General features: G+C 41.3%; 1 protein-coding gene across 2 annotated transcripts in view; it reads right to left on the bottom strand.

The window, feature by feature from the left end:
• Positions 1 to 21,371, bottom strand: part of LOC132829011 (uncharacterized) — a 66,036-nt gene that overhangs the window by 34,944 nt on the left and 9,721 nt on the right. For both annotated transcript variants that reach the window (XM_060846275.1, XM_060846276.1), the window contains exon 2: positions 4,432 to 5,360. In XM_060846275.1, coding sequence (XP_060702258.1) covers positions 4,432 to 5,341 — 910 coding nt within the window. In that variant the 5' untranslated portion in view covers positions 5,342 to 5,360. The remainder of the gene's footprint in view (positions 1 to 4,431; positions 5,361 to 21,371) is intronic.

A 21,371-nucleotide genomic window follows, 5' to 3' on the forward strand; every position in this document is an offset into this window, starting at 1 on the left:
TGTGGAGGAATTTGTTCAACCAATGGGTGGTGAATCTGTGGGACTCATTGCCGCAAAGGGCCACGGAGGCAAATCATTGGGTGTATTTAAAACAGAGATAAGTAGGTTCTTGATTAGTAAGGAGATCAAAGCTTACAATGAAAAGATAGGAGATCGGGGTTGAGAAACATATCAGCCATGATTGAATGGCATGCAGACTCGATGGGCTGAGCGGTCCAATTCTGCTCCTGTACCTTGTGGTCTTAAGTGTCTACTCTGATGAATCAACTTCTTCAGGAATGAGGGACTTATGCCCAAAACATCGATTCTCCTGCTCCTAGGATGCTGCCTGACCTGCCGCACTTATCCAGCACCACACTCTTGACTCTGATCTCCAGTATATGCAGTCTGGTGAAGCTGTATTAATGATAATCCTTTATCATTTAACATGAGTAAGTCCTGTAGGTTAGTATTTGCAAGAAGGGTTGGAAGCAATAAATCTCAAAAGAAGATCTGATCACAATTAAGTGTTAGCTGCAGACATCTCTTACAACCTTTCTTGGTGCTATAATTGTCTACGGTGTACAGAAAACAACTTATATTTACTTCGCACCTTTAACATGTTAACTGTCTCCAGGCACTTCACAGGAATATGATCCAATAAAATTTGACACAAATCAAAAGAGAAATCTTATAGTGTGTCTTAAAGATGAAGAGCATAAGAGAGAAACAGACAGAGGGTTGGGCAGAATTTCAGTGTTTTAGGGCTTGGCAGATAAAAACATCATCAGAGGAGTGGTTAAAATTGGGGTTGTGCAAGAGGCCAGGCTCAGAGAAGTGCAAATATTTTGGAGAGTTGGAAGAGCTTATAGGGACAAGACAGGAGTGAAGCAATGAGGTCAGAGTGGGGGATTTGAAAGCAAAGATAAGAATTTTATGAATGAAGGACTGCTTTTGAGAGCTCTTACTTGTCGAGAAGATAATAGGGGATACGGGAATGTTGTGATACAGACAGCAGAGTTTTGGATGAACTGAAGTTTGTGGAGGCTGACCAACAATATGTTGGAACAATTAAGCTCCGAGGTGATATGTGGAGGTGAGTGTTGTGTTTTCAGCTAAAGTTGTCACTTGAAGATGATTAATAGCAGGGTGGGAGGTAAGGATAGAACCATGGCAGATAGCTGGGGTGATGGTAACTGCAGAGGAGCAGGAGGAGAAGACATTGCAAGTATTTCTCTGGTTATGATTGGAAAGATATGAATAGAACTGGGTGGGAGCAGTCGTAACCAACTGGCTGAGGCTTTGGCAGAGAATGGCATCGCCAACTGTGTCAAAGACTGTAGGCAGGCAGAGAAAGGGAGGGGAGGGGAGGGATAGTCATCCTTTATTACTGTTACACCATATCATTTGTGATTTTGATAAAAGCAGTTCCTGTCACAGAGGCTGAAACGTGAAAGTTGGGCAAGAATTTGAGAAGCAATAACTGGCTCAATGACTTTGGAGAAGATAGGAAGTTTGGAAGGGAAGGGTCAATTTTCAAGGAAGAATGGAGCAAGGGCAGTTTCTCTTGAAGCGGACTGATGACTTGACAATTCTGTCTTTTCAACAGTATTAGCCCACATGGGATCCAGGAAGAGGCTTTGAATGCTCAGCGTTTTAATGGGAATAGGGACAAAATAGCAGGAGGTGGATCTGATCTACAAGATAAGCTCTGAGAGGGCATGAGGGAAAATTGGAGAGAAATTGGATAAAGGGTCCCTGGTCTTAACTGATACCCAATAATCTTTGCTAAAAGGTATCCACAGATGTGATGTTCTCAGGGTACAACACGCTCATTTCCCGTATTCACACATGGTCATTTGGGTCAGGTGCTGAGAGGTACAACAATTCCCTACCTGATAAACACTTCCAAGAGAGGGTAACTAAAAATGAAGGGCACATTAAGGAATGGAACAATGCCGGATTTTCCCATGATGTCCAATGTCTCACACACTTGCTGTAAAGGCAATGTAACACCTGAACTGACATTTCAGACCATTGTTATCTTCCTCCAATCAGGCAGTTTGGTGGGCATCAGAAGACCTTTCTCTGAAATCCATTCCCCTGATGTCCTGGCCAGTGAAAGGCACCACCACAAAGGCACCCAAGCTCCTGTGGGCCAAGGTCTCAAGGGAGGTGTTTTTTTTTTATTGAGGTGGAGTTTCTGGGAACAGGGGAGGAGTGTGAACAGAGGGATTGTGGAGAGGGGGGAGCAGTGAGGAATGAGGTCTTCGGATGGGCCACTGTCAGAGGCCAAACCATCTTAGGTCTAGTCTCTCAGTTGTGCCCAAGTCATTGCAGATTATGGGATCTCCCACCACACTACAGATGGCAGGCTACCCACACACTGATTTGCTAGTCAATGAGTAAGTTGAAGCCTTTAAGTGGCTATTAATTGACCACTTACAGGCTTCAATTGCCCATCAGCATTTTTATCCAGAGACTTAATTGCTGAGGTGGAGTGGAGGAGTCACTATCTCACCAGGGTCAACTCACTCAATGGTTTGCTCTTCTTGCTACATTCCTTGCCACGTCTAGAGTGGGACTGGCTGGGTGGAGGGGGGTGGGGGAGGGGGAGCAGAAATTCTGCCTCAAGTAGTTGCAAAGGCTGTTGCAGCTGCAAAGTCATGAAAGCATTCATTTGGATCAAACTAGCCCTGGATGTACAGACTCCGGAAAGTGACTGTTTAGCGGTCATCATTCATACACCATTGAAATTAGGACCCTCTCCTTTCAATCTGCAAAACAAGTGACTGTGAAGTTGAAATTATACTGTGCAATATTAGTAAAGAGGTAGCCAAATTTAGAAAGAATTTCTCCAACCAACCCCACACTTTAGCCTGTATCAAAGTATTCAAATCAGCAGAGAAATTAACCTCGTACAAATGCATTTGTTCATTGATTATTCACTGTACTGGTGGCGGAAAGTCAGAGTTGAAATTAGATTTTGTTTTATTGACTGCAAAATGGGTGAAACGAGGCAATGTATGGAGATCAATGTCCCATTCTTAATCAGCACCAGGTATACCTCTACCACTATTTTGCCATAAATACCTGCTTAACCACAAACAGTATCCACCTGGGGATAGGTGCATTGTATTTACAAACAAGCAACATGGCATCAAATGTTGGAGCTACAAGAGAAAGGAAAACTTTGGGCCTAGTTCATTCTTCAACAGTTACCTGTACCCAAAGCAGCACTTGCTACTAAAAGGCACGTTTTAATAACACTTTAGAATGTTCTAATGCATGCAACCTGTGCTGACCAGTTCCTAAATTAACTTTAAAAAAAAATCCATTCATGGAATGAGGGTGTTGCTGGCTGGGCTAGCATTTACTGCCCATCTCTAGTTGCCCATAGGGCAGTTAAGAGTCAACCACATTGCTGTGGGTCTGGAGTCACAAGTAGGCCAAGACCAGGTAAGGATGGCAGATTTCCTTCCCTAAAGGACAGTCATCCTGTCCTCCTAAGTGTTGGGTTGAAAATATAAAACAAATCACTGAGCAATATAAAAGCACATTAATTAAAGCAAAATATGGTGGAAAGAAATCATAATGGTCACTGTGTTGGCTACAATGGGGCAATATATTGTGCTGAGCCCATGTTAACTGGCTGTATCCTTTTTGGTTTCTGTGCAGGAAGGATATGTTTTGATTAACAGGCTCTATCAATGGATGACAGGCATGTAAATACTTAGGCATCAATATGAACCCCACCATCCTTTACCGTCTCAGGTAGGGCGGGGAACAGTTGGTGTGAATGAAAGTTAAAATGTCAAATCTGTGTAACTGGATTGGAGTGTAGACTGTATAACTCTGCCATCATTTTAAAGTAACAGAGTGAAGTGGAGCATCAGGATGCTGTTCAACATATTTATATTGGGCTCCTTTAAATGCAAATAGAAATTACTTGGTGCGATCCAGGTTTCTGAAGGAAGTGTGGCAGGGAAATGGAGGTAAGCGCTCCAAGTATCATGACATTCCCAACACTCCTTATGGGCTTGGATGAGTTGCAGTTTCTTTTACTGAAAGGAACATTCAATCTTCCCAAGCACCCATCTTCAACTCTCTTCCCCCACACCCTCAATCACACGCTTCCAGCCCCATGACCCTCCTGAACATAGGCCCCTATTCTTGGCCCTACCAATTACCAGTGGGAGTTGAACCTACAAAGTGCATCAGGAGGCTCTGCCATTAAGAGTGAGAGGGTACATATTATTCCGACCCTTTGGGTTCTTCTGCGTTCCCCCCTGTAAAAATTGGCCTCATGCAATGCAGGACTCAAATAAGAAGTGGTCAGGAGTGAGTTACAGAACTAGGAAACTGTAGGACCAGTTCTAACTTCATAATTGGAGAATTGTTGGGAAAAATCATTATTTCTTGACACAAAGGATAACAAAAAAATTTGCTTACCAAATAAAACTGGTGCTATTGCGATTACATTGCAACGTAGTGTAAATGTCATTCGACTCGTTAGATCTGGACAGGGCGGTGGATCGAAAGGCACAAACAAATAAAGGCCATAGAGGATCCAAGGTATAAAAATCAGAGCAACAAAGACAGATGATATCGCTTTCAGGTGAGAAGTGGAGCAGTACTGACAGCACAGGCAGCATTTCTTACTTCCTTTGACTGCTGTCGTCACCTCCTTGTGTGAGGACTCGGCTGATGCGTTGCGCTCAGAGTCACTCGAAATCAGGTCAATGGTCTCGGTGTCAGGCGATGGGCCTAGCAATGGCTGGACCTCTGAAGCTTGGCTGGTGAACTTGTGTGACTTCTCCAGCACTCCTAAGTTCTCTTCTGCCACCTTGGCAATGAAATTCTGAGGAGGAAATGTTCTTGCTTCGCTGGGAGATGACGGCTCTGAGAAAGATACTTTCTCATCGGTCAGAAATGAGGTTTCCCTGGTGATGATTAGAGACACATTGTCTGCTTCCTTGTTCTTGATTTCTGTACATGGAAGTGTTTGATTTTTGACCAGCTCTACATTAATCATATTCAAACTCCCGCCTTTCTGCATGGTCTGATGGTTCATCACCTTCTGTTGGACTTCACTGCACTGCTGTCTTTTGGTTTTTGTAAGAGATTCAGTTAAGTGCCCAATATTTTCATCAGACAGGGAGTGAAGTTCTTCCACCGATGATTCAGGGCTATCTGAGATAGGTGCTAAGGTAATCTGGGTGTCCAGATCCAAAAATGGAGAAAAGGAGAGACGGCTTGGATCAATGTCTTGGAGTTGGTTAATGATGTCAGTGATTGATTCCTTCACGTTGTCAAATTCTTTCAATTCATGACTATTGGCCGGTTGTCTCTGTGTCGTCATTGTTGGGGGAAGCTAATCCCTGAAAGGAAATGCAACTTATGAATGAAAACATCAAAAGAGAAGGAAGACTAACCAACTTCTACTTGAGAATTAACAACCATTTGGCAATATTTTACAGTCTATTTTCCATGCCCCCTCTGTCTCACAGAGAGTTGACCAACATTGCCCAAACTCATTGCCTCATGAGATGGAGGCCGGCTCAGAGAAACTATTCACTTTTTAGATTGGAGGCATAATAAAATTCAAGTGATCATCTAAAAGGTCAAAAGGGTTAGTGGAAAAAAAGCTCAATCACTTACAAAATTTGAACATTACGTAAGTTGTTACACAGAATTTGCTCACAGAAACAGGCCATTTGGCCCATCTATTGTATGCTGGTGTTTACTCTCCAAATCCATCTCTTTCCTGATAGTTCATTTAGCTTCTTCAATTCATCCTTTCTCATGTAAATATCCAGATTCCCCGTAAATGCATCTATGTGATTCATGTAGTAAGTTTCAAGTTCTAACCACTCTGTGGTTGAATAGGTTTCTCCTGAATTCCCTGTTGAATCATAAGTGACCAACTTGAATTCACAGTCCTGAGTATTGTATAAGGTAATAGTTCTGAAAGGGTTAATGTTGAAGACCACATTAAGCTCCACCCAAACTGATGATAAGGCCTTGGTTGAGGAAAGGAGAACTGCTCTCTGGAGCTTGAAGGAGACAGACCCACTGTCTAGATTGCCTCAGTTATAAACACCGTGTTTATAATACAAGTGTAACTTGTATCAGATTATTATCATGCAATTAACTACATTTTGTTTTAAGACAAGAGCCTTTCTCTTTAGACTACCAAGTGATTTTCTAGTCTAGCTAGGCAAAACAAGCAGTGTAGTTCCAAACCTAAGAGAAGGATTGTGGTAGTGAATCTTCCTGATCACAGTGTGGAGTCCAGCTGAACAGCAGTGACTGAGGATTTTAATTTAATTGCAGCTTCATCTAATTCTGGTGCTCCTGCAAATATCTCTATCATCTTTCTGTTTTCTCTTTTACATAAAGAATGCTTAACCTATTGAATTGTTTCTGATGAGTGAACGGGTTTTTGTTTTAGAAATCATTCTCTCACCAGAATGGCAAAGTCATTCTTTATAATATGGACAGCATACATCTCAAAAGGTAGTTAATCTCACTGTGTGGACTGACTTGGGATTTGAAATTTGAGGGGAGTGCCCAAATCCTAGGACCCTATTCCTACTTCCAGGAATTTTCACCAGTGACGGCTAAGGGTGTAAGCTAACATGCAACACTATTGTTCACTCAAGGCAGGCATTCCATAATGAGACCATCTGCTTATCCACATTTTGTTGATACAGTTGCTAGGTGGCCTCATTCTGATTGCATGGCTGAGCTCCAAAAATGGATAAATCAATCTGATCTCAACAAACAATGTCTATAGACTTGTAGAGAGTAAGGAAAGCTTTGGGGGATTGACACTTCTAATATTGTGCAAGAACCAATTTCTGAAGCACTTGTTTGTGCTGCCTGTGTGGTTACCCAGAAGATGGTTTAGATCTGATTCATTATTTACAGGATAACTTAGCCGTGTTTATTTTATGCTGCTTCTACAGTTCAGCTGGAAAATAGTTCTGTGTTGTAACATCACAGTTTGACCCCGCATTGTTAGGTATGACTGACGTTGCTTATAGCCTGTCCTCCTGCAGTCTTCACTGACCCAGCGTTAGTTCTCTCAGCTTGCTAGTAATGGGAGTGTGGTGGCCATGTTTGGATAGGTGTTTGTAGATTATGGCTGAATACCATTCTGTTGCTGCTGTTAGCCCGAAGTACCTGAAGGCCAGGTTTGAGTTGACATATCTGTTCAAAATCTAGCCCAATTTGCACAGCAGTCAATGTAGGGTATTGGTGGTGGGGGCTGGAGTTTGGGTAAGGGTTTGACTGCCTGATATCATTAAATTTTCAGTAACTGCACAATTCATTTGCTGGTGAGTAGAGTGAGTGACAGTTTCCCACTGTGTGGTTTATCCTTTCTGAGGCAATTTGTACTCCGGCAAACTTGAGCCTCCAGCCCAGTTTGGCCACAGGCCGCATTGTGAGATATGAAAGGTGCCTTCTGATTCTGAAAGCAACAAAGTGTTCGACTATGGTCAATGTCCTAGTAAAGACAGATGGGTGCTTTAACTTGTCAGGTTTATCACTTGCCTAATTTCATTGAGGCGCAAGCTTGCCTCCCAGGCAGTAGACCTGACTCAACCCACACCCACCAAACCAGAATGAAAATGTGAATTGAAATCTCCTGAATGGGACAGAACTCTCCTGACTTGTAATACCTGTCTCCTTTGCAAAACCTTGGCCCCCAATGTTTCTAAGCGAAGTCCTCTACATGCCTCATACATCTCTGCTTTTCTATTCCTTTTGTTATGGATTCTCGATGCTTTGCTTGCCTTATTTATGGCCTTTTTCGCCACCTTTGCAACTCTGAACAGGTCCTTCTTGATGCACACTTCTAGTTTGAATGTTCTTGCTAAAAAGTTGTGCAGTCAGATCTGAGAAACACCGATACCAACATATTGTAGCTTTGGAACACTTTTGGTCGAAAGGTTTTCACTCACTGAGATTTTGACTTCCGTGGCTAAGAAGAGTTTATACATTGTCAGTTTTCACAGAATGTATAATGCAGGTTGACGCTGAGATATATGCCAGGCACAATGTTACTACATAGTTGCCTTTTGGAAGCTGTATTATTAAATAAAAGCATTTTAGGAGAAAAAAAGATCACAACGTATACATAGAAATAAGAAAAAAAAATAAAATAAACATTCTTTGGAAAGAGCCTCTGAAATGTGAACCCTTCCTTGATTCTGACATCCTATATTTTAATCACTTCATAATATTTTACTTCCATCAGGGAAATCACTTACATTCTAACATTTAGCCAAGAACTGTAATAAAATACATAGCTACTGCCTCCGAGGCATACATTTCTAAACAATGCCTCTCTGCATTCTTATCCCAGACAGAAGATATATATTTCTGAAAGACTTGTACCTTTTGGAAAACGTCAGGAGTATGGTTTTTACTGGAGTTGCATGTGGACAACCTTCTTTTCATGGAATACTTTGCTGCTCTCAGAATCAGAAGGCACCTTTCATATCTCACAACGTGGGCTGTGGCCAAATTGAGCTGCAGGCTGGAGTTTGCCGGAGTACAAATTGCTTCAGAAAGGATAAACCACACAGTGGGAGACTGTTACTCAGACTCTACTCACCAGCAAATGAATTGTGCAGTTACTGAAAATCCCTCTCCGTGACCACTGTGTGTTTAATGCCAGGAGGTTGTGGGTGTGAAATGTCTGATTACCAACATTAAAACAGCTCCAATAAATTTGTTAACTGTCCACTAAACTGTGTGTCTTTAAACTCAACACTGCGTTGAAATTATAGATTCATAAAATCAAAATGAGGCCACTTGGCCCATTGAGTCTGTGCTGGTTGTTTTGAATAGCAATTCTATTTTATTGTATCAACATCCGACTTATCTTTTCCAATCATTTTGGTGACAATTTTAAATGATAGGAGCACATTTAAAAGTTACGCATGCGTACGTTTTAATATTTTTCGGTAATGGTGACAACTAAAGACTCTGGTAGACCTTTTTCTTCCCTCTCCTTGCTATTCATTTCAGAAGAATCTTACTGATACTCTGAATTATTTAGGTTAACACAGAGTAGTGATTTCCACAGACTCAATAGGTAAAATACACTGAAGAATGGAGGAAGTCAGTGAAATGACCTTCCTAGTCATTGTTGGCTCATTGGCCGTCATACTTTTTTAAAAACTTCCTGCTGATTAAATCGCTTTCTTTTGGGAGGGGAAAGAAAGGTCAGTCTGTGTGGGATGTTACGACCCTCAGAGAGTCTGGGTCAAAATGTCTGCAGCTCTGAAATGGGTCTATGGTTTCCAGAGTCAGATTTTGAGATGTTTTGACACAGCTACATCTCTGGGTGTGAAGGAAACAAAAAGACTTCTGTGAGACTCCAAGACAAATGAGGTTACCTTGCTGAAATCCTTTGGCAAATTGGGAGAAGCCGCTGCTCTGGGTTGGGATAACGCTACAAATCCCTGACTGGCTATAAAATGCTGCTTCAGCCATGTGGCAAAGATCTCCAGTACTTAGCATCAAGAGAACATAACTTCCATCACACCAAACAGCATCACCATCACTGAATGCTCCCAGTGTCAACATTGTGGAGGTTTCTATTGGCCAGAATCTCAGTTGGACCCACCATATAAACACAGTGGCTACAGAGCAGGTCAGAGGAATCCTGCAGCTCGTAACTTACCTCCTGACTCCATAAAGCCTGTCCACCATCTCCCAAAAGTAAGGAGTTTGATGGAATACTCCCTACTTGCCTGGATGATTGCAGCTCCAACAACACTCAAGAAACTTGACACTATCCAGGACAAAACAGCCCACTTGATTGACACCGCATCCACTCCCTTCACCACCGATGCTCAGTAGCAGCAGTGTGTACTATCTACAAGATGCACTGCAGAAATTCACCAAGATTGATTAGACAGCACTTTCCAAACCCATCTAAAAGGGCAAGCAGGGTCTTGGGAATGTCAATACCTGCAAGTTCCCCTCCAAGCCATTTACTGTCCTAACATGGAGATATATTGCTGTGGGTGGGTCAAAGTCAAACTTCTTCCCTAAAAGTATTATGGGTTTACCTACAGCACATGGACTAAATTTCACTCAGTGATTCAAGAAGGCAGCTCACCATCACCTTTTAAAGAACAGCCGAGGGTTATTAATTGTTGAAGTTGGGGGTTTTGGAATTGAAGTTCTGGATACAGCTCTCTGTCTGCTTCTGCAAAAACATGAGTTCTCTCTTTGCTGCTAGAATCATTCTGTCGGTGTCGGTGTAAGAATGAAGTCTGTGTTGCTTAAAGCCTAGGAGTCTAACCAACTGAATCACATCTGGAATGCAGTGACTTGCACGTGCCTCTGAGAAAGATAAAAGTTAGGGTTTCTACTACCTCTTGATATATTTTGAGGGGGTTTGGTCTGATCCATAACATTAGTTTCCGCCCCACAAATTGTGGGTGACATCAGTAGAATGGATGGCCAATGTATCAAAGTATCATGAACATTATCCCTTCAGAATCATTCCCTTATACACGTTAATGACTTGTTAAATTAATAAAGCCTCCCACATCCTTGTTTTAACATTGCATTCCAAAACCAGAAAAACCCACAGGAGAGAATCTGGCCCATTGTCTGTCTGTCTCTTTCTCTCTCTCACTGTCTGTCCTTTAGAAATACTATCCACTGTCTCCTTCCTCCACGTGTTTCTGCAAATTCTTTTCCTTTTCTACAATCTTAATAATTCTGGAGATTAACCTTAAGCCAGTGTTGGTACATACCTGTAGCAGTGCTGCATGTAGTTTAACTGATTATGAACAGGCTGAATAGCAACATTTTTTTTTAAAGCCAACATGGGATGTGGGCTGGACCAACATTTATTGCCCATCCCTAATTGCCAGGAGGACAGCTAAGAGTCAACACATTTCTGTGGGTGTGGAGTCACATGTAAGCCAGACCAGGAAAGAATGGCAGATTTCCTTCCTTGTAAACCAGATGGGTTTTTCTGACAATTGACAATTGTTTCATGGTCATCATTAAACTTTTATTTCCAGATTGTTAATGAGCAAATCTGACTTTGGTTGTGGGTAAATTGTTAGAGGTGATTATAGAGAGGCAAAAATTGACTAGGGCTAGTCAGTATGGTTTTGTGTGAGGAAAATTGTGTCTTACATGCTTGATTGAGTTTTTTAAGGAAGTTAACAAAAAGATTGATGATGGCAGAGCAGTAGACGTTGTTTATTTGGATTTTAGAAAGGCGTTTGACAAGATTCATACGGTAGACTAATTAGTAACATTAGGTCTCATGGGTTTCAGGGTGAGCTTGCCAATTGGATACATAATTGGTTCAACAGCAGGAGACAGAGTAACTGTAGAGGGTTGCTTTTGGACTGGGAGCCTGTGACCAGTGGTGTTCCACAGGGATTGGTTCTGGGTCCGTTTGAAGAAGGATGGAGATTGGGACTATTTGCGTTGGAATAGAGGAAATCAAGTGAAAACGTAACGGAAGTTTATTTCATTTGTAAAGTAGAAGGGATCATCAATTGATATTAAAGAAGTGGCAATATTGAACGAAGCTGAGGCCTATGGGCCAAATCTGGCTGTCACATTGGCCTTCTTCTCTGAAGAACTTGGGATTGTTCTCCTTGGAGAGAAGAAAACTGAGAGGTGATTTATTTGAGATTTTCAAAACCATGAATGGGCTGGTTCAAGTAGTAAGGAGAAGCTGTTCCCACTCATTAAAGGGAAAAAAAAGAGAATGAGAGGCTATAAATTTAAAAAGATGTGCAAACAAAGGAAGAATAATCTTTCCACACAGCAATGGTAAGGATATGGGATGCACTGCCAGGAAACGTCATGAAGGCAGGATAAATGAGGCATTCAAGAGGACATGAGATGACCACTTGGATAGAAATGATGGGCAAGGATACAGTGAAAAGACAGGATGCAGGTACAGTGGGCCAAATAGCCTCCTTTCACTCAGCAACAATTCCTTGATTCTGAGATTAATTTTCTTTCAATCTAGAAAATAGCTACACAAGAGCCAAGAGGTTCAAATGGCTCTTTCTGTGCGTAAACGATGGTTTTATGATTTTCGGTGAAGCTGTTATTATTTGAGTTACAGATTTCAGAGCTTGGAACATACTGCGTAATATTATCATGCCAAGATCAACAACTTGCATTTACATTACACCTTTACTGTTAATGCTGGCACAAGTGATTGCACAAGTTAAAGCCTTTGCCAGTATACACAACACGCTGTGTTCATACATATTCATCTCTGGGTAACCTGTGAATCCACAATTTGTTGACAATTGTTCTTTGTAGGAATTGGAAATATGCATGGTTTAGATTTCCCAATGCATTTAGCTGGAGATTTTCCATGCCAATAGCTGTTCTTCCATGTGATTTGAATCAGAGACTGCAATGATTACAACAGGGGAGGTGTTAGTCCTCGTAAAATAGTTTTTTTTAAAAAAATCAAAGCTGCTGGTTAACAGTATTCATATTGATTAAATTCTACAATAGTGTTTAACAGACTGATATCCATATGTTGAATTGGGCAGCAATAGCTTTTCAGAGATTTACAAGGGCTTTATTATAAATCTATAGTTTAGCATAAACACCAGTTTCTACCTTTCCCTCCTGAACCCTTGCTCTGGCACCACTGGGAAGAATTCAGCTCTCTTTTTCATAAAGCCATTGCCACAGCTGCAAATAATAAATTAAGAAACCAGCTTTGAGAGTGTGAGTGTGTGTGTGTGAGTGAGTGTGTGTGAGAGTGTGTATGTATATAAACATTGCCAAATTTATAAATAACAAATTACAAACCAGGTATTTTTGTTAAAATAGATCCACCAAAAGTAAGAAAATATTCAATCAAGAAGTTATAAACAGTGCTCATCCAGGGTGAAGGATTCAGCTCTTTTTTATTATTTTTACTTTGATAACCCATCAACAAGTCACCCAGTTACCCAAACTAATACTCCCTGCGTAACAATAAAAGTAATTAAAATCAGTAAGAGGGGAATTCAATCCAGTCGAGGTTGCTGGTGATGATGGTGGAAGGATTTGTTGGAATAATGGAGCCCAGCTCCTGCAGTGCCCATCTCTCTACATGCATGGAGGGCACCGATGGACACTGCTCCCTCTCCAAGGACACCTGGGCAGATGTAGGTACAGGAGAGAGGTGGGGCCCAGCCTTTTCTTTTCTGATTAACCTGTTATCAGAGATGTTATGATATTTGGAGGTGATGGAGCATAAATGGACCCAGCTCTTTATTTTATATATAAATGAACCTCCAACAATAACCCTGCCACTAATATAAATCCCAGGTGACAAGCACTACCCACCGAAGGCAGTCCAACAATAGGGGGAGTCAGAAGAGAGGGGGGGGGGAAGATTAAATTAAAATTGAATTAGAAGGGGGAGAAGGGGAACCAGCTCTTTTAGATATCCACAAGTACACATCCGCACAACTGAATGTTTTCTTTTTTCCATTATCACAGCTCTGGTGATGAAACTTCTTATTTTAACAGAATTCAAATTTCACCACCTACCATGGTGGGTTTCAAACCCATATCTCACTACAGAAATCGACCCCATGACCTTGGTGTGATTAGTTCGAACCATCTGAGCTAGCCAGCTATAACTGCTCTTTTTTTTTTAAATCTGGAAGTAAGTGTTATCACACACAGCTGAACAACTTTCCCACCAGCAAATCGCAGTGACCTTTTTGTTTGTAACTATTAGCTCCCACTAGTGAATCATCCATGTAGCCAATTAGAAATGTACAGGCAAAGCCCAATGTAATGGAAACTAGGACCCAGCTCCTCCTTTTTCCTGGAAGGAACCTGCTCTTAAGTTTATTTCATTTAACCTATTTTACTGATCAACCTGCTCAGAGATGTGATTGCAAACTGCTTGAGCAGGTGGGACTTGGACCCAGACCTCCTGCTCAAAGTCTAGTGAGCATCACCCTCTCTCAATCAATGCTGGAGCTCTTCTGGTTGACTATTGAAAGGAAGTTGTAGATGCAGGTACAGTTACAACACTTCAAAGACATTTGGACAGGCACATGAGTAGGAAAGATTTAGAGAGATATGGGAGAAAAAGAGACAAATAGGACTAACTCAGTTTGTCAGCATGGATGAGTTGGACCGAAGGGTCTTTTTCTGTGCTGTATAGCCCAATGACTTGCATTTCTAATACTATGAGATGGTAGTCTGGTTTTCTGATGGTTCATGCAATCTTCCCCTTTCCTCTTCCCCAGGCTTGATGTGGAGCAATGCCTTTCAAACTATATAGCCAATTCTCTCTCTCTACAGGAGGGAGATACCAGTGGTCCTTTACTGACTATGGCTAATTTCCATATTTTTATATCTATCAGAGATGATTTATCATATTGTAAATGTTTTATCTATCAGAGCTGTCATTAAACCCAATTACCAGAAAGCACAGGGATTTGTGTATGGCCTGGAGTGTATTAACAGAGTATTCAGTAGACCAAAATAACAACTACATGCATTTATAAAGCATCTTTACTGCAGTAACATGTCTCAAGTTGCTTCACAGAAGTACAGTCAACAGAATTTGATCAAATTTCCTCAGTGTGCCTGTGAATGATTAATCTTGAAGAATCACAAAACTTTTCAATTCCTGGTTATCAGTTGTCAGCCTTCCCAATTGGAATTTAAGATGGAGAAAGAAACGCTGGAGGGGAATTCAAGGAGGTTCGGGAAATTAAATTGAGAAATTAAATCCAGTCGAATTTTCTAACCTATCATAAGGTAAAGGACGATCAAGAAGAGACAGCATGTCAAAAAGGTAAAGAAGGAAGATACACAGGGTGGTTTTAATGAAATGAAAACCTGCTGGAATGTAATTTTGTGTTAAGAATATGTGGCCAAAGGCATCAATTATCCTTGTAAAAGTGCTCCATATACTGCAGAGAGCCAAAGCACATTGAAATTCTCACTAGTGGACAGGCTGGTGGTGAACGCTACACAGATACATTCAGCTGGAGCAGCCTACAAAGAAATTGCTTCATCATGATATTTAATTGTTCCCTTTTACAGAAAACCCAATCTTCATTAGATGTCTACTCACCTCAACACAGTAGCGATGAGGACCGAAAAGTAAAATCAATATGGAAATAAAATGAACTAGTCGAAATCTACCATCTCTACCCTTTTACCCAGAAATGTGGTACAGACTGGGTTAAGTCTTTTGAGCACGTAGCTTTGAGGCATGAAAGGATTTTTGTTCGAATATGATGGGTCTGATCTGTGGAGGCTGGCCTTGCGCCAATGCAGTTGTATGGTGCCAGTGTACTCTCTCTTCGAACCTTGTTGCTTCTCACGCAGCTCAATACTGAAAATCCCCTGACTGCCCAATGTCAATGGGCCAGCTTCGCAACATGAGCCAGTGTCCCTGAGAGTGACGTTTACTTTGGAAGGTAGTTGCAAAATGCATATTGTCATATCAGCTACTTATTATACATTCCACCTGAATATTCTTTCCTTTGGTTTCAATGAGGCATTCTGTACAGTAACTGGCTAAATTGACACCATTCCATGACATACCTCCATTCTAAGACAACGTGACTCTCTTTAAATGTAAACAATATGAATTATTGTCCTTTTAACACAGACTCCAACACTTGCTCCTCATCAAACGGTTGCCAATATTGGAATGATTGGCATGAGATAGTCATGCTGTTAGTGCAGTCTGTCACCCCCGTGTTTGCAGCGCTCAGTGCATTTTCTGATTGCCTCAGGCCAGTGAGATGTGACTGAAAGTGAAGACTGCAGATGCTGCAGAACAGAGTTGGGAGTGTGGTGCTGGAAAAACACAGCCGGTCATATCCGAGGAGCAGAAGAATCGATATTTCGGGCAAAAGCCCTTCATCATTCCTCATTCCTGATGAAGGACTTTTGCCTGAAACATCGATTTCTCTAGTGAGATGTGACTGCAAAGTGCTGCACTGTCAGGGTTGCCAACTTTCAGATGTGGTATTAAACTGAAGCCCTGCTTCTTAATTGGATGTAAAAGATCCAATGGCAGTATTTTGAAGAGCAGGGGAGTTATCTCAAAGATTTGGCTCAAATATCCCTCAATTAACAAATTATTTGACTGTGATCACATTGCTGTTTTTAGATGCTTGTGTGAAAACTGGCTGCCTCATTTTCTACGTTACAACAGTGATATGCAACAGTATTTCTTTGCCTGTAAAGCACCTTGTAGCATTGAGCGGTCATGAAAGGTGCTATATGAATGCAAGTCTGTTTTCTTCAAACAAGAATTGCAATCCAACCTTGTGCTTGCTCCTTCTCTTTTTCCTCTTGAAAGAGGAAATAAGGCAACACTATTAAGAGTGCAAACAGTTAACCAATACTATAATCAAAGACCCCTCCCACCCCGGTTATAATCTCTTCCACCGGGCAGAAGATACAAAAAGCTTAAAACACACATCCCAACAGATTCCAGAACAGCTTCTTCACTGCTGTTATTAGACTTCTGAACGGACCTCTCAAATTTTAAATTTAATATTGACCTCACTCATCGTGCTCCTTCTTTGCAGCTGTAACGCTGTATTCTTTGCTCCATTATATGACCCTATTGCACTTTATATGGTATTATCTGTCTGTACTTCATGCAAAACAAAAACTTTTCACTGTACCTCAGTACATGTGACAATAATAAATCAAATCAAATACAGAAGGGACAAAACAGGAGGTGAGACTCCGAAGTAAAGAATCTGTACTTAGAGAATGTGTTAGTCATTATGTAGACTACTTAATTTGTATGTTTATATTTACTTTTAGACAGTATTCAAATAGTCTTTTTGACTATTTAATTATTATACATACATTTAGAGAGTACCTCTCACATCTTTAAATCTTTTCAAAGCCCTTTCATTACCAATACATTTTTGGAAGTGTGTCCACACAAAACTGCAAATAGATAAATAAACTATAGACTCAAGTTTTGGTGGTTCTGCTTGTGGAACAAATGTTACTTATGAAGGCAGAGGGAGCCATAATTGAACAACCAATCCCAAAAGTGGCATCACCAACAATGCAGCACCCCTTTAATGCTGCACAGAAATGTTGTCTTGGATTATGGGATAAAGACCTGGACTGGAGGGTGGGGACGTGCACAGTCCATCTTGAGGACACAGAGTGGAACATTCCCATTGACTAACGCTGGCCCCCAAGTGAGGCAGAATTAAAAGTGGGGATGCCTTTCACTCAACTAAAGACGATATACTCTGCTGTTCAAATCTTGTATTTGGAGCTCTGAACTGCTGCCGCTTGTAGCTCTTCCTGCCAGGAGATCTTTTAACCTGATACACCAGTCTTGTGCCATCCTCACACATCCACAGTAGCTCACCTGTAACATCAGTCAATCATTCCACTAGGCCTCTTTCTACTACCCTCCCCAGTCTCTCTAGACGTGCTCTCTACAACTTTGCAGCTCTGATGAAACTGCTGTAATACTGACATTTTCCTTTCTGAATATCAATTTTTAGAATGTTTGTTTTGCTCTTGTATTTCAGGTATCTCTTCATTTGACTTATTGTACATGGACTTCTTAAAACATAGCTGAAAATGTGTTGCTGGAAAAGCGCAGCAGATCGGGCAGCATACAAGGAACAGGAGATTCGACGTTTTGGACATAAGCCGTTCTGCAGGAATCTTCAGGCTTATGCCCGAAACGTCGAATCTCCTGTTCCTTGGATGCTGCCTGACCTGCTGAGCTTTTCCAGCAACACATTTTCAGCTCTGATCTCCAGCATCTGCAGACCTCACTTTCTCCTCCTTCTTAAAACATATATTAGCAAAAGACCTATGAAATGGAGGCCATTTGCCCCATCCTGCCTACACTTACTCTTCAAACAAGCATCATTACCTCCGTACCAATCTCCCCCACATCCTTGCACATTACTTCTATTTGTTATTTCTATCTTTTTTGGTATTAAAGCCAGATTGAGCTATTTAAGACCTCCTTAGTGTGCCGTGATCAGGAGAGTTGGAGAATTACACATCCTGGAGTACTGCACTGTACCTGAGTGACCATTTTTTGTGCATGTGGCCAGACAGATCAGTTAGCACAGAGGCATCTAAGACCTGAAGCCAAACCCTGATTCCAGCAGTCGAGATGAGTAGAGGAAAGCAGGACCATTTGCTCACCGCACTGACATTAGGTCACTGCACTGCTTACATTCACCACTCACAGCAGAGGTCTGGAATTAAACCTGGTCATCCTCAATTGGCTGGTTCAGGATTAGAACCTGGGTCCCTGGTGCTGTGAGGCAGCAGTGCTAGCCACTGAGCAAATGTTTCACAGTCAATTTGGTATTTTTTTGAAGTCCAGCCCCTATTGTAATACTGGAAACATACAGGAAATCTGGCAATTTGCACACAGTAAAAAAAAAGCTATATGACAGCAATCAGATCATTATAAAAAACAAAGTTGGTTGAGAGACATTTTTTGGGTTGAACATGGAGGGCAACTCCTCTCCTCTTTGAAACAGTGTCAAGACGGTGGGGGCTTTAGTTTAAAGTCTCATCCTGAGAGATGGCATCGGAGAGAATGCAGAGCCTTGGTATACACTGGAATGCCAGCTTTGAATTTTACACTCAAGGCCCTCAAGTCAGACTTGAACCCAACGTGGAATGCAAGTCCTCAAGTCCAAAGGCACGGATTAGTGTTTGCAAGGGAGAGGTTGGCTGAATGAAACAAAAAACAAAAACAAAAAATGCTGGAAAATCTCCACATGTGTGGAGAGAAATCAGAGTTAACGTTTCAGTTCCAGTGGCCCTTCTTCAGAACCCTTTGTTCACCCATTGACTTAATGAAATGGCTTCAAAAGTCAGGTCCAAGAGGTGACCAATGCCAGTGACATTTTTGACAGATGCATAGGGATGTAGCCACATACAGACAAGCACACATATGCTGTTGATGAAGATCAGAGTGTTTGTCATCAATGCACATGCCTTACAGCCTGCCCAGCCTCGCCATGGGAGAAAAGGACTGTGCATTCAAGAAATGCTAATATGTTATAGAAATGGTCCCTGGGAGAATTACGTATAATATTCAGATCCATTGCAGGAGGTGAACCAAAGAAGGGAATTGCAAGCTGTTTCAACAGAAGTTGCCAAGTGTGTGAGAGAAGCTCATGATAGATCAGCAATGCAATTAATCTATTCTGGGATTCACAGTTTGATTCCATGCATTTAAAAGGTTAGTTGGAACACATGTTTCTTGTGCAGGAATGCTTCCTGCAATCAATGAGCTGTTTTATGCTGAGGTCTACAGTTAGGTCAATGACTAACCTACAAACGACACACACAGCCAGCTCCACATCAACACAGGCCAGATTCGAGCATATTTGACAACCACACAGACATCAGGCCATCAAACCATTTCCCATTAACTCCTACTGTGCAGCAGTCTCCATCCAAACATCACAATGAATTGCAATATCTTGATGCAGTCATTAAATTCTGCCCAATTATCCCACTGAGACAGCTCAACAAGTTAAATAGTTGACTATAACTTCTAAGCCAAATTTCACCAGGCAGGAAATACCAGCAGGTTTCAAAGTCAGTTTTTTGCCAGTGGTATTTTCAAACTGTTTACATTGAATAGCTTTAATTAAAAAAAAATAGACCGTGGGACAAATCTTATCCAAATTGGAGAGCTGTCAAAGATGGTTAGATATTAGGTGAGACATTAGCACAAAAAGAGAGTGAGATCAAACACAAACTATTGAAACCCATGGAATTGTGATTATTTTCTTCTGGTGACATTCATTGAAATAGGGTATAATTTTGGACCAGCAATGAAAACGTAACAGGCAAGTTAGACCATTATAGGGGTGTTGGGTGTGTGGTGCTGAAAAAGCTCAGCAGGTCAGGCAGCATCCGAGGAGCAGGAAAATTGACGTTTCGGGCAAAAGCCATTCATCAGGAATGAGAATTATATGGGCAGTCAACAGAAACTGGGAGACAAGAGTAGCATTAGGTGAGGAAATCATTGATGCCTTTGCCAGAATTGAATAGATTGTGAAGTTGTTTGCCAAGTTTTATGGTTTGAGGCAGAATACCCTAAATCGTCAAGCTCCCTAGTAAGGATGTATGCGCTGGCTTCCTTTCGTTAGTCACCAGTCCCTTGGCCGATTGCAACAAGACTAATTTATAAATGATCTCCTCCCTTGTGGACATCTTTCTCCCAGACCAAATGAAGTTATGTTTTATAAGGGGCCAATTTAACTAAACTTTCTTGAGTTAACAATGTTTGAGTTTATTAGCTCCTAAATGGAAGAAGAAATAATACTGCAAAACACCATATACAGATTAGAAATGAGAAATGAATCCAGAAAGAAGGTGAAAATTAAAAGATATACATTTCAGTCTCTGGGCTATTGATAGACAAGGATAATGGGGACATTGATAGTTGAACAGTAAATTTCAGATTCTTGGATTTGCGGGTTAGACGAAATCCCTTTTTTCCTATTTTCTTTTGACTTGTTTGCTAACTAGCTGCCTTCCTGCACTCAGAGAGATCGAATACTTTGTCTACAATGCAGGGGTGACTAATTGATGCATCTTTGGCTTTGACCACCACAGCACACAAGCGCTTTAACCCAGGCTAGTGGAAATGAGTACTTTGGCTCACCAGCACACCATCTCCCATGAACACTCTCAGTCCAGGGCTGACCTGGTTTTTTTACCCTTGTTCATAGGTGTTCTCAAAGAGGGAAGACACAAAACACGTCTCTTTTCTTGACTGCTGTCTTTTGTCCCATCATATTCCCAGTCTGGGATAACTGGGATTACAGCTCAATTTGTAGTGCACTTCTCTTTTAGGTCCATCTCTCTGAAACTTCCTTGACACATTGAAATTCCAGAGTTTCTCTCCAGACTGTCATGGAATTTACATCCACATTTAAATGGCTGTAGTGATCCTTTATAAAGAAATGTTGGAATTTCCAGGTGATGCTGAGCTATGATCCATTGTAATGAAACCACAGTGCTCGATATTAAATTGGTCAATTCACCGATATCACAGTCTCAGGGAGAACATTGTTCAATAAAACAAGTGTCAACAAGTGTGACACCACATCCAAGAGACTATTCTCTGATCTTGCTTCCTGCTGAATCGATGATGAATTTACTTCAACAAACAATACACCTGCTGAAACTGTGTTTGTACAAAAGAGATTTGAGAAATGTTTCCTTGGTTACGGGTTTCAGGATGGTGCTGAGCATTAGAGATCAGGCCAGGCTCAACTCCAGCTTCCGTCCTGAGCCAGTCGATCTCAGAGTCAACAGTAAAGTTTCTACAACAAGAAACAAAATTTCTGGAGAAACTCTGT

Source organism: Hemiscyllium ocellatum, chromosome 28, assembly GCF_020745735.1.
Source record: "Hemiscyllium ocellatum isolate sHemOce1 chromosome 28, sHemOce1.pat.X.cur, whole genome shotgun sequence".
NCBI lineage: Eukaryota > Metazoa > Chordata > Chondrichthyes > Orectolobiformes > Hemiscylliidae > Hemiscyllium > Hemiscyllium ocellatum.